At 37.8% G+C, this 14,489-nt stretch overlaps 1 protein-coding gene across 5 annotated transcripts in view; it reads left to right on the forward strand.

Annotated features, from left to right (window-relative positions):
* Positions 1-14,489, forward strand: part of RBMS3 (RNA binding motif single stranded interacting protein 3) — a 658,929-nt gene that overhangs the window by 525,178 nt on the left and 119,262 nt on the right. For all 5 annotated transcript variants that reach the window (XM_036266544.1, XM_036266545.1, XM_036266543.1 and 2 more), the window contains exon 7: positions 2,976-3,082. In XM_036266544.1, coding sequence (XP_036122437.1) covers positions 2,976-3,082 — 107 coding nt within the window. The remainder of the gene's footprint in view (positions 1-2,975; positions 3,083-14,489) is intronic.

A 14,489-nucleotide genomic window follows, 5' to 3' on the forward strand; every position in this document is an offset into this window, starting at 1 on the left:
TTGCATTTTAACCCACATAAGAGTAACATGACCTGCATCACATGTAATGGAAGCCAGACTCGAGGGAGCTGGGCTGAGTGGCCAGATGGTCCAACGACAAGCTGGAGTCAGTAAGAACCATTTTGGAAACAGAGATCCTCTCCATGATCAAATCTTCTTGTCATCCCTAGCGAATAGTCACACATCCAAGGCCAAATCACCATGGAGTTAGAAAGGAACAGAGCGGATGAAAATTAAGCCCAGCTGATGAAACACTCTGACTCTGACCGGTGATCAGGCCGCACAGCTGATAACGGGCAGTGGCTGGAAGAGATGCTAAGAGTCAATGATAGTTACAGCTAACATGGATTTAGTGTTCATTCATGTACCAAACACTGTTTCAATCCCTTTTCGTACATTAATCCATTTAATCCACACGACAGCTCTTTGGGGTAAGTAACATTATCATCCCCATTTTATACGTGAGAAAAATGAATCACAAAAACGTGTTTCTTTTTGTTTTGGGGTGTTTTTTGTTTTTTGTTTTTTTTTAATAATGTCCATTCTCTTGTAACTAGTAAGTTAGGAAACCAGAGCTCAATCCCAGGAAATAACTGCCACCCCTAATAATCGACTGCACCCAAAGTATGTAGTAAAGCCTTTAAAGACATGAACAACCTGCAGGAAAGCCATTGGCAGAGTCTGTACCATACTATGTGCACTTAAAGGAATCCGCCTTAGGAGACAAAAATTACAGCGAGGCTTGCTTCAGACAGCAGAAAATATGACTCGTGAAAGTCATTATTCAAAGAAAGCCTAAAGGGTAGAATCTGTAATTCTTTACAGCAGGAGATTTAACGTAGTTCTAGATTTGGTTGTCTAGAAATGTGTGTTATTGCCAGTGATAAACTCACATGTTAGCATGACCATACCCTTTGAATGGATAGATGTACCTTGAATGTTTATAATGTTAAGAGAGAAAATATACATTAGTGAGGAATGATTTATATATATGTAAATATCTGTTTTTGAAATCTCACAGGAAATTTTCTTATGCATAGAGTTTTGAGGCCCAGTGATGGCATCTACCCTTTTGGCTTTCACCTGGGGAAGGAATGTAGACTAGTTCTAATGTGAACATTCTATAGTGATGTTTCTTTTGCTTCAGCCAGATCAGTAAATGCAAGCAACCTAACTGGGAGTGAAAATGGTGAGGGGTGGGTTTGGGGGTCAATCTATAAAGATAATAATGCTACATAGCAATTTCTTAACCTTAGTGCATGAGAAGGATGGCCTTGGCTGATCTCACCTGGGCTTATGCCTTTCTCAGTGGTCAACTGCACATGATCTGTGTACCCCTGCTGATCTTAGACGAGCTCACTCAAGTGCCTGGGTGGGGGCTGGCCAGCGGATGATCTAGTTTGGCCTTGGCTGGACTGGTGGGGATGACTCATCTATATCTGTATTTCATCCTCCAGCAGGCCAGGCGAGGCATATTCATGTAGCCATGCAGAGAAGCAAAAGAAGCAAGCCCCAATGCTTAAAAATATTTAAATTTTCTTCTTTTGTCTCATTTGTTAATATCTCATTGGCCAAAGCAATTTACATGGGTTAAGACCAAGAGTCAGATTGAGAGGACTCAACAATACTGCACGGCAAAACAAAACAAAACAAAACAGAAAATGGGTACAGGGTGGGGTAAAGAATTAGGACCATTAATACAATTTATTTTTAGGAAAACACCCCTTCCCCCAGATTATGGGAGGTAGGGTTCATTTTGGTTTTCAGACTGCAAACTTACAAATTAATATTTAGTTTATTCAATCAAATAAACTAACAAAAGCCCCTCCCAGGCATGGTAGTACATTGATCAAGTTTGTTAGGCCAATATGGCTCTTTTTAAGTTCATTCATTTTCTTTCTTTTTTTCTTTATTGATATTAGAGAGAGAGGAAGGGAGAGGGAGAGAGATAGAAACCTCGATGAGAACATGGATTGGCCGCCTCCTGCATGCCCCCCACTGGGGATCAGGCCCACAACCTGGGCAAGTGCTCTGACCAGGAATGGAACCAGCAACCTCTTGGTGCATGGGTCAACACTCAATCCTGACCACACCAGCCAGGCAAATTCATTCATTTTCAAATATGTTTGTGACAATTACAAGAGGCAGTTTTCACAGTCAAGTAGGGATGTGGAAGGGGTGTCAGTTCTCAAACATTGATTTTGCCGTCATGTTTGTAAAAGATTCTCATTTTGCAAAAGTTATTGTTAGAAGAGGAGTTCTGTCAGACTTTAGTGTGGGTCACTTTTTCTTAGGAAATAAGTCTACATAGTCACTCAGGACCATAGTCCACCCCCATCCATGATTCATTTGTGGGGCTATATCCTTTGGCTATATTTTCTCACGTGGGTTCACTTAATATTCAAATCATTAGTCTCCCCGGGTTTCTCACTAAATTTTACGGGGAAGTTGGAGTGAAAGGGGTCGGATGAATAATCAACTTCTAGCCTTTATGAAATTGTAGAGGATAATGAGAAAAAATAGCTAATTTGGTTGCAATTAGCAAAATAGCCCCCTTTGTAGAAAGAATCTCCTGAGTACCTCTTTCCAAAATAGAATTTGACAGTTGCCGCAGTGAAAACAGTTGATTCGAGGGAGAAATATTTATCCAAACACAAATACTGGTTATGAATATGTTTCTAACATAACTGGAAGGGGTCGGCACTTGCCTCTTTACTTCTAAGGCAAGTTCACATTCTGCTTCAACTGATTATTTTTTCAACAATATTTGCTATATTCTTTCATGGTCTGCCAGTACTTTTTTGAAGCCCAGTTAGATCAGCGGCCAACAGAGTGGAGACCAAAAGGGGCCAAATATCTCTCCAGAAGCAAGACTACTTCAAAAGATATGCATTACAAAGCCCTACTGTGACTCAAATAATCACTTATTTTTAAGGGGGATTTGCTAATGTAGGATTGGTTTCTTATCTTCCCAGCCCCTAGTGAGCCTTTACTGTGCAAATTCGCTGATGGAGGACAAAAGAAGAGGCAGAATCAAAGCAAATACACCCAGAATGGAAGGCCTTGGCCCAGGGAAGGAGAGGTGAGTCCTGATGGCTTATGCCCCAAACTTGGCAGCAGACCTTCCTCTGAAGAGTGGCAAGACAGACACCGGGGCCACGAGGAGATCAAGTCCCGTGGAAAACCAACCGGCTTCTCAGGGCGCACGTGGGCAGGCCTACATTAATGTGCTCAGGATAAAATGATTACTTGAGAAAGGGTCTAGGACTTCAAAATCAACCTCAGTTCTGCCCGACAGTAAGTCTTCTGTCTTGAACCAAACTTGAACCCCACAGATACTCACAGAAAGACTTATTCACAAATAATTGACCTGTGATTGTATACCAGCTATAAAACGGGGGTGGGGGTGGGGGTTACTTAAGAAAACATTTTCAGTGAAATCAATGGTGAGAGTTGAAAGTTTGTGTTTTTTAGAAAGCGAACAAAAATTTAGTTTGAGGTGTTCTACTGGCACACATACGTGTATTTATGCACAAGCCTATGTGTTCCTAAATGTGTTGATATGTATTATGTGCATATATCAATATAAAATATAAAATTGTCTGTTGGGCAAGGAGAAGGAAAAGTTGGTACACACAGGGTTTTGTTTTTCACAACAAGGAGGAAAGGATAGAACTATAAATTATCCATTTACCTTCCTAACACAAAATGGTAGAAAAGTGAGTTTATGGATTAAAGTTCCACTTGTAATGATTTCATTTGGTTATTTTTTTAGTATTATTATAAGAAGCCTAAGAAGAGGTATCTGGGGTTCTGAGAGGTCTTTTGATCTTTGTGAAATGGAACAAAGTTGTTGAATGACGAATAAATGCCGTGTTGTACCAAGGCCGTCATTTCAATGGAAGAGGTTTCTATTCAAAGCACCTCCTTCATCCATTCATCATTTCAGAGGCATCCTATTTGGTGCAACATTTTATACTCTCATCACAGAGAGGACAGCTGTAAGGAAAAAAGTGGGGGGTGGGATTTTTCTCAGCAAATTCTTGAGCCATTTTTCACTTCCTAAGACTGTCATCTGTTTTAAGTATTTTCATGCAGGTCTCAAAACCCCTCTTAAAGAATATAGTCATGTTCAAGTACTGTATAATCTATAATCTTAAGACAAGAAAAAGAGAATCACCACGGAGTGCCCAAAGCTAATGTAAGAAAGGCGACAGTTTCATTATTCTCGATTTTAGAAAGGCAGAATGACCCGTGTGTTTTCAGTGCGCAGGTTAATGGTCAGTGGGCACCTCCACAGTCCCCAGAAGACAGCTGATTTCTGATAACACTTATCACATTGGTCCCGCACCAAACATCCAGAGTCTAGAAAGACTCATTCGATCTTCTAAAATTTGGTTGGGTCAAATGCCCGCTGGAAAGATATCTTGATCGAAACCATAACCCCAAAGCCTCAAGACTGAATTAGGTAATTTAGCACTAATGACTGGGAGTTCAGTTCAGTTCAGTTCAGTCTTCTCAAGAATCAGTTGCAATAACACACCTCGCCTGAGTCTACATTTCCTAGAAACCAAGCCAACAGGCATGAGAGAAATGCAGAATTGGAGCTGCCTCCCTGGTGCTGTGTACGGAATCTGGGGCTCCCGGATAGAGTATGAGGAGAAAGAACGTGCATGCCGTGGGCCTGGAAACACTGTGGTGTTAGGTTTAGGACCCAGAGCACCTTACAATTGAAATGTAGGTTTTAAAAGTGCATTCCTAATCTTTGTTTTCAACAGTTACTTTTTAAGAGCTATACATTTTCCTGTTGAACTATGAAAATCAAGGGACCTTCATAAGTTTATCTGTGACCAATACAAATGTATTCTAAGTATGTAGACACATTCAGAGGAAAGAAATCAGAAAAATAAAGGACATGCACTAAACATATGCTTAGCAGATATCTTGGTTTTGAGATGAGCATGCTAATTTTTACAATGTTATTGTGATCTTAGAAGTCGACACACCAAGAATGTTGGATAACTTGGTATGTCTGTCTTTATATAATTGTTTGCATCCATTTCCCCTTGCATTGCATTTGCTGGAGTAAATTGAAGTATATTAGTATGGTTGATAAAGTTTGACATAATATACATTAATCTTATGTAATCAACTTTATACCAGTAAATTGTAATTGCTATATTTCTTTGTTTCTAAGATGCACATTTTTTGTTGTTGTTTTTCCACATTTTAACACTTCTGAAATCGGTTCTCCTCATATCACCAATGCCCTTATTACAAGATAATTTGTGTTTATTCCTATTAGTCACCTGGGCATTCTACCTGCATTCTCTGCCTGAGGCCTATGAAATGACCACACTGATTGCATGAATTGAAACTTTAACCAAAGCAAGAATGGTGGGTCAGATTCTTAGGGGAAATTATTATTTTTGTCCCCTTCCTTTATCCAGTGCTAAGATAGAGACCTGCAACTTCCCTTGAAGTTTGTTTCTGATGGGTGGTGGTGTTTTTCTTTCACCTTATAGACCTTTCACATCCCAGCTTTATAAGGAGATCATTTTGGGTGTTTGTTTTTGCTTGTTTGATTTGTTACACAGTCGACCTTGAACAAGACAGGTTTGAACTGTGCAAGTCCACTTAGACATTTTTTTTCCAGTAAATATACAGTTGATCCCTCATATTCCCTGGTTTCCCATCCACAGTCTCAACCAGCTGCAGATGGAAATGGTAGTATCAGTCTGCAGTTGGGAATCCACAAATACCGAGGGCCAACTGTATGCATTGTTCTATCCCGTTTTACATCAGGAACTTGAGCATCTGTGGATTTTGGTGTTTGGGGGTTGGGAAGGATCCCGGAACAAATGGATACTTAGATAAATTTGGGGGAGTCCAAAGTTATATGTGAATTTTTTACTGCATGAGGTTGACATTCAATCCCTGTGTTGCTCAAGGTTCAACTGTATACAATAATGGTAAACCTTTCAATCATCATTACTTTAGACAGAGTGAAGGGTAATTTATATTCTGCTGCTTCAGAATTTGAGATAATAACACATATTGAGGCCGTTTACTTCCTTCTTTTGAAGATCAGGTAAAAATGATAGTGTGACTAGCGCTTCTGATGAAATGCTTAAAATATGAAACCAGTGGATTGCAAGCATTTTAGACAATTGATGGACTAATTAAAATATTAGTTTATCATGTAAAACTGTTTCTGGGTGACATTTTGATAATTGTTCTTTAAGTATAGTATAGTGAAATACATTCTGTACCAAAAATAAATTAAAAAATCCAATACTGAAAACCGTATACACATAAACTAATGTAAATTAGTGAGGTTTTGAAATATAAATTTATGGTTGTACATGTTTTTGCATAAGAGAAAAACAAAGGGGGTATTTTTAAGTTTTTAAGTAAGCTCTCAAGTGATAACTTAAACTGAGCAGAATGATCAGGGGTTGGGGCTATTAGGCATTTCTTTCCTGGTGCTCTGGAGTTCTTACTGTTTCATTTCTTAATGCAACAATTTTCAAATTCTTGGTCTCAGTATCCCTTTACTCTTAATAGTTCTTAGTTATTACTTCATTAAAAATAAATTATAAACCCATCACATTATCAAAAATAGTGTATTTTGTTGAAAGTACTATATTTTACAAAGCGAAGATAATTATTTTTTAGAATGACATGGTTTTACATTTTTGAAAATCATGTAATGTCCAGCTTAGTAAAAGATGACCAGATTTGCATATTTGCTTCAGCATTCAACCTGTTGCAGGTTTAAGCATATAAAGAAATTCTAGCTTACCACAGACATGTCATTGAAAATCGCAGGAACTATGGATCTCGCAAAAGGACCTCAAGAACACTTAGAGGGCGTTAGACCACATTTGGAGAACCACTGTCTCAGAGAAGCTTGAGCCAAAGACAGGGCTGATATTTAACTTCCATAAGCCAGAAAAGCCATGCAGCTTGTTAAAATATGAAAATGTTTCTGTAGCATTTGTTACATAACTACTGTCACTGGTCCGTCAGTGAAACTCCATTGCCCCTTCCACTCTGGTGCCTCCTTCAAGACCTCTCATGATCCAGCAAAAATGGGGTGCTGGCTGGCACAGCAGGAGTTCCCCAGAATCCTGCTTCAGAACTTAGATTCTGATTGGCCAGTGCTTATGCCATACTAGTGGTAAATGTTTTAAGGTCACCCCTAGCTCAGAAATGGTCTCACTTTCTCATCTCTGTGACTCTCAAAATATTACATTGGCCAGATATTTGTTTTTATCTAACTCCATGCTCTCAGTTCTTACTTCAGGCAATATGTTATCCAAATGGATCTTGTTAGTGTTTCCCTAATGACTGGTCTGGAATCAGGAATGCATAAAATGAGTCCGAAAATATACCAGGAGCATGAAGAGGAACTCCTGTTGCATTTGCCTGTAATTCCCAAGCATACTATTTTCAATGACTACCAAAAAGCCACCAAATTTGTTTATATGCTTTGCCTCCTAAAATAAAAGCTGATCAAAAAAATACTGAACTGTGTTGTAAAAATGATTGGATCAAATCAAAGGATGGATGTTTCTACTATGATAATGAAAGGCTCTTGACTTTTACATTGGTTTATATTGACTCTTGTGACTACTCTTTGGATTTTCTTCCAAATTTTCAAATATCAGTAAATGCTAAGTTTCAAATCATAGTAGCTGGTGCTATTTCTCCAAATTTTCATGCTGGGATAATATGCTTAAATAGTGCAAATATTATAAACAAAATATTTTTTTTTACTGGCTTTAAAACTCTAATCTAGCTTTTTAAAAACCTTCCCAAGCCCTATACTAATTGAGTCATTAAATGTCATTGATAATGATTGCTTTGGGAATTGCATTTCGAAGAAATAATGTTTTGGCCATGGACAGAAACAAGAGACATGGCAATTAAACAAGAAAACCAACAAAGTACTCGTACATCTAGTGAAAACAACACCAAGCTTTTATTATAAAAACAAAAATCAATAAAATTAGATTTATTGCCTTTATCTTATATACAAATCTCTGCTAGAGTCAATTTAAAAGCAATGAATAATAAATATTTTCTCTTTGATGCTCTGAAGATATTTTTTTCTTACTATGGAAACACTTAGCAAGATTATCTTCCTATTCTAGATATTCATATGAACAAATGGAACTAATTAACAGTCAGCGCTCAGGTCCCCTGGAATAGTTTTCAGGTTATAGTGAAGGGAAAAACCAGTAAGTTTGTAGTTTGTTTTTTTTTTAATGCATTCCAGGAATACTAAAGTTTGGAATTTCTTACCTATTTCCAATTAAAAGTCAAGTTTTAGATGAAACACGATGATATATTATTTCTTGATTACATTTTATTTAAGTGTATTTGGAGTTGCCAAGAGACAGGAGTATAGTATAGGCACTGCATAATACTAGGGGGGTGTCATTCATGCAAACCAGAAATGGCATCCCTTAGCATAATAAAATGCTACGGCTTTGCTTGGACATATTAGTCTAAAAACCTTTAAGGGCTGGAATAAACTGGCAAAGTGTTCTTTAATATCCTTAAATTAATAGATGTCATTAATACACTCACCAAATCCACTATTAGTGAGCTGAAAGCTGAAATGATCTGTTTTATCACAGCTGACTTAAGCTGAGTGATCTGTTATAACCTATAACCTAGACAATGTTATCTATTGTCAGACCTCAAATCAGCTCTTTTCAGTGGTGGATGAAGACTTTCCCTGTGCTGTAAAGTTGTATAACTTTTGTCCATTTAGAGACTCTAGTAATAAAAGGTCTCTTCAGGGCCAGTGAGTGGATGAAGACCTGCAAAGTTCATATGGGAAAATGGGATTTCTCGTGCTATTATGATGTCTGAAGCCAAGTGCAGGCAAAGTCGATAACCCTGATTCCAAATACCCACTCTCCTCCCTGTTGTGCCTCAAGGCATCAGGTGTAAATATTCGCTCTGTCTACATCCACTCATAATTGAGACAAAGATACCTTTTTAGATCTGAGTTGGCAGCTAGTCATACTCCACACAATACTTACATCCTATGTTCCAATTCTAGACAAGTAAACATTTTCTCTGAGGGATATTTTGTAATTTGTTGGTTGTTTTTTTTTTTTTTTGGAAAAGGGTGAATACACACACATTTGGCATTACAATGATCAATTTTAACTGTGTCTTCATCACCGTTATCATCGATACCCTTGTTAATCATAAAGCATTTGTTCCTTCCACGATTATGACTTTATGCTGTGTCCTGAGGACACAATAAGGTACAAGGTATGATTTCTGCCCTCGGTGTATATTAGATATAAGCATTCAGAGCAAGAACCATCCAGTGCTTCCAATTTGCTTTCTTCCTTTTTCCAGAAATGTTCTTTTTGAGACATCAATTCTGTTCGGAAGAGTTTTTTTAAAAGCAGTGTTGAAGAAGCAGCAGCTTAAGCAAAAATCAGTCAGTGAACACTTGAGTGCCCACCATGCGGGAGGCATGAGATTTTATGTTATGGACACGATGTCAACATGTAGACAGATCTCCTACCTCCTTAGAGCCTAAAATGGCACAGATCTTCTCTGTCTATAGAGATCAAAAGTGGAATAGCATATTATTTAGTGTTCAGGAACTAAAACCAGTGACTGTAACTGGCTTCGTACCTGTAGAACAGTGAAAAAAATTTCAAGCCAAAATAATAAGAATAACAACAACAGAAAAACAGCAGCCACAAGAGTTCACATTAGTCATGTTACTAAGCATTAATAGCTTGTTTGTGTGTTTGTTTTTCAGGGTAGGTAACTGGGAATTTGATTTATATGCATTTATAAACCAGAAATTCTGCTCAGAGTTGGAAAAGCACCTTGATGCTTGGCTGATAGAAGCCTCTACACCCCTAGGTGCTGGTTGAGGGGTGCAGAGAGAATCATGTTGAGAGAAGCAGCTTGAGCTTTGGGGTGTTATTTAATAAATCTTGAGTCCTTCCCTACTATACCCACCAAAAATAGTAATTCTTTCTGAGTTTTAAGGAATTGTGTATGTCAACATCTGTTTGCTTTTCTTCATAATTTACAAGGCACTTTAGTGGTGAAGGGAGAAAAACTCTAGAATTTAAATCACAAATCTACAGCTTCTGAGCTAAGTGACAACACAGCAACATTTTCAGTCTTTAAGTTCCCTTTTCCTCAGCAGTAGAATGAGGATGGTCAAAAGCATATATTTTGTAACTGGGAGGATTCATTGAGGTGGTGAAGGTAAAGTACTGAGCACTGTGCCTGGAAAACTTGAATTGCTCATGTATCAGCTATATAATAATAATGGTCATAATATCATCAATGGAACTCAGGGCTTTTAAATCTGAAAACCAGCTTTGCTATGTGTTCCTTATGAGTCAGATGTTTAATTCCTTGTTTTCCTATGTTGTGCCATGTCTATTTATTTTCCAAACAGGAGTCATTTTCAGTTATTTCTTTAGAGGAAAATCTGCCGCCAACCTAATTCTCCAGCTCAATTTTTTACTTATTTTTACAAAACATCTTATGAAACCAGTCGAAACTATTTTAACTTTAACCCACATTTTATTAATGTTTTTATTAGACCACATTTCAAATCATAAAGCATTATTTAGCACTGTAACATTAGGTGCTTTTTAAATTTGTAGCCAATTTTCCCTTGAAGGTCATGTGATCATAAAAGCTAAAAGCTGGCAAGAATAGGAGACTTGGACAGAGAAGATGAAAGAAAAAGAAAAAGAGAAAAAGACAAGGAAAACTTGAACTATTGCTAGATATCAAGAAAATGGTTGAGTGGAGCCAATATTGAGAACTGATAAATTATATGGTTGGTGTTTTTAAAGGGAAAGAAGATGAATGATTAACCCACCTATTCTGGCAGATACCATGGTAATACATTTTGGGTGCCAGAAGTTTTTATGAAACCTTGTGGCTATGAAAAGTACTCCTTATGCTCAAATGCTTTCCAGTATCCTTCAAAGAAATTGTCTTTGACAGAAGAAGCATGCTAATGCTGTAATTGGTGACTTATTAGATATAATAAAAGATTTGGGAAACAGGCATTTTCTTATATGTACTCTGGCTCCATAGGACTGTAAATAATTTTTAAGCTTCCATATTTCAATATAATCAAGGGTCATGTTACCAAATTCTGTGTAAGGAAATTTTAGAATCCTTACAAATAGTGGTATTAATGACTCACGGAATTATCACTTTGAAAAAAGATACAGTTGACCCTTGCTATGTCTTGGCTTCATATTTGAAAATGTATCTACTGCCTAAAATTTATGTGCAGACCCAAAATCAATACTCATAGTGCCTTCGCGGTCACTCACAGAGGTGCAAGCAGTGAACATTGTGGGTCACCCAACACAGGTGCTCCCGGCTGAGGATGAAGTACATGATGCTTTCTCTGCCTTCCGACTCAGCTCTCAAACTGTAAACAGTGTCCTTTACTTGGTTTACTTAAGTTCACATTTTTTATATTTTCTGCTTTAATGTTGATGAATTCACTGTTCAAAACAGCTCCCACATGTATTGCTGAAGTGCTCTCTGAGGTTTCTAAGTGCAAGAAATCTATGAAGATGTGCCTTATGAAGAAAATATAGGGAAAAAAATAGAGATAAGTTTTGTTCAGGCATGACTTGTAGTGCTGTTGGTTGTGAGTTCAGTGTTAATGAATCAACAATATACAGTCATTTCTGTGTATCTACAGGAGATTAGTTCTAGGACCCCTACTCCACTGCCATGGATACCAAAATCCATGGATGCTTAAGTCCCTTACATAAAAGTAGCATATTTGCATATAACCTATATTTGCATATAGGCTAAAGCAGGGTATGCCTACATATAACTTCATTTGCATGGATTCAGCTCAGTGCTTGGAGCATGGCAAATTTAAGTTTTGCTTTTTGGAATTTTTCTTTCCCCTAGATGACTTTGATTCATGGTTGGTTGAATCATGATTGCAAAAGCCACAGATATTAAATAAGATGTCTTTAGACAGAAACACACATAAAACAACATTATGTTTTAATCAGCTAGTCAAAGTGTTGACCAGAGGCCTACAGCAACCTACCCTTATATTTCCTCTAGGAACAATAGTTCAGTATTCACTAATTCAGCAATCACAGTGACTTTACACAATATAATTACTGCGAATAACAAGAATCAATGATTATTGTTTTCAAATGTGATCCAGTCTATTGGTTAAGTTTATGCCCCTCCCATTGATGTAAAAAACAATTTGCATGGGTATCAAAAGTAACTGTATTGATTCATGAGGCAATTGTCCTTTTTAGGAGTGTGTCACAGCCAATTATTAATTGTTGTAGATTTAAAAATCAAGTAGTTCTTACTTTACTCAACCAACAAGTATAAAACTGTCTAAGGAATTTGGGGAAAGCCCTGATTCTATTTTCATTAATTTAACACATCTGTGAGTGACCAGTTGTCTTATAATCATTTCATAAAGATCATTTGACATTTGGCCCAATGTAAAGATTCACATACCTTTCTCAGCAAGAAAGAGTCTTTCATCTAACACGATTAATTATGTCTACAATTATTTATAGCACTGTTATTTACACACCTATCTGCCTAAGAGAAGAAGGCTCCTGGCCCTTTAGTAACCGGAATGGGCCATGTTGACATGGAGGATATTGATGTTAAAGGACATACAGGTGGCCGTGGAAGTAATGGAAACCATGCTACAGATAATCTGGAGAGAAAGAGGCCATCTATCCCTGTGGTCACCAGCCATAGGAAAACCTCTCAACAGAAAATTTTGTTGTGTTTCTTTTTTTTTTTTTATCCTCACCTGAGGATATTTTTCTATTTTTTGTATAGATAGAGTAGGAGGGAGAGAGAGAGAGAAACATCGACGTGAAGAGACACATCGAGCCCTGGCCAGTTTGGCTCAGCGGTTAGAGCGTTGGCCTGCGGTCCGGAGAGACCCGGGTTCGGTTCCCGCTAAGGGCATGTACTCCGGTTGCAGTTTGTCCCCGGCCCTGGTTGGTCGTGCGGGTGGCAGCCACTCGATGTGTCCCTTCACATCGATGTTTCTCTCTCTCTCTCCCTTCCTCTCTCTCCCTCCCACTCTATCTGTACAAAAAATGGAAAAATATCCTCGGGTGAGGATAAAAAAAAAAAAAAAAAGAGACACATCGAGTGGCTGCCACCCGCACGACCAACCAGGGCCGGGGACAAACTGCAACCGAAGTACGTGCCCTTAGCGGGAACCGAACCTGGGTCTCTCCAGACCGCAGGCCGACGCTCTAACCGCTGAGCCAAACTGGCCAGGGCTGTTGTGTTTCTTAAAAGCATTTGGCTGTCACTCTGACCAGTGCTACTGTAAATAAGGCACAGTCTCAGAGACATGATTAACAGTGAGGAAGACAAAATGCAACTCAATCAAGTGGCCTCCAAGCCTTCAGATTGATCTTTTCTGAAGAAGAATATGCCTTTCACAAACTATTTGATCAATCACCAGTCAACATCCTTCTTATTACGTATTAAGAACGATGAGGCTCAAGAATGTTTTATTTCTATAAGCCTTGAAGCCATACTGACTGTAATTTAATTTTATAATACTAAACATTAGAAATTTTATGTTTCAGACATATGTAATTTAACTACTGTCCCAGTGAACCACTAGAAATAAAATACCTTAAGGAGAAACTACCATATCTAAAGAATTAGTATATTTATATAGTAAATAGTAATAGTATATCTAAAGAATTATTTTAAAAATTTAGTAATAACATGTAGATTCAGGGTATCCTTGATGATATTTCAGGAAAGTAGAATTGTTCATTACTATTTTGTGTGTATCACAGTGCTCGATAATTAGTTGTCTAATTCTGGTCCTTAATAAGACCTTGGGAAAAAATTAAGATATATCTACTATCATTGCCAGATTCTGCAAATAGTCTTTTTAACCTTGAACTGAAGGAGAGTCCTTACATGTGTGATCTTAAAAAGAATAGTTGACTGTTATGGTTAATGCCAGCACTCGCAAGTTGGGTTTGGCAGGCAGCCCACCAGATGTATTTTTTATTTATTTCACATGCCTTACCTGTAATTTAGAGAATGGGCTCAAAGTGAATGATCCTTTTAATCTCAAAAGAAATGTTCTCACTGGTGCAAGAACTTGAATTCTCAGTAATTCAGCACGAAGACTTTCTTACTCAGTTAAGTGTTCTTATTTTAAAGTTGCTGGGCCCAATATTTACTCACCTATGATCATTAAAGATAAAAAGTAAAACTTGTATATTCCTATAATAGTGTAATTTTGCATATAATGTGATTAATGATGAGCTCCAGACCTCTGCCTAGTCTCCATTTTCAAGGAGGAGGATGGGGCAATGTTCTTGGAGCAGAGGTAGGAATTGGGGGTTTTAGGAGGGGCATACAGTTAGGCAGATGATGGCAAGCAGTTACGAGGAGACAGGCTGGTGGTTGATCTT

This window comes from Molossus molossus, unplaced genomic scaffold (assembly GCF_014108415.1).
Source record: "Molossus molossus isolate mMolMol1 unplaced genomic scaffold, mMolMol1.p scaffold_m16_p_18, whole genome shotgun sequence".
In the NCBI taxonomy this organism is placed as follows: Eukaryota; Metazoa; Chordata; class Mammalia; order Chiroptera; family Molossidae; genus Molossus; species Molossus molossus.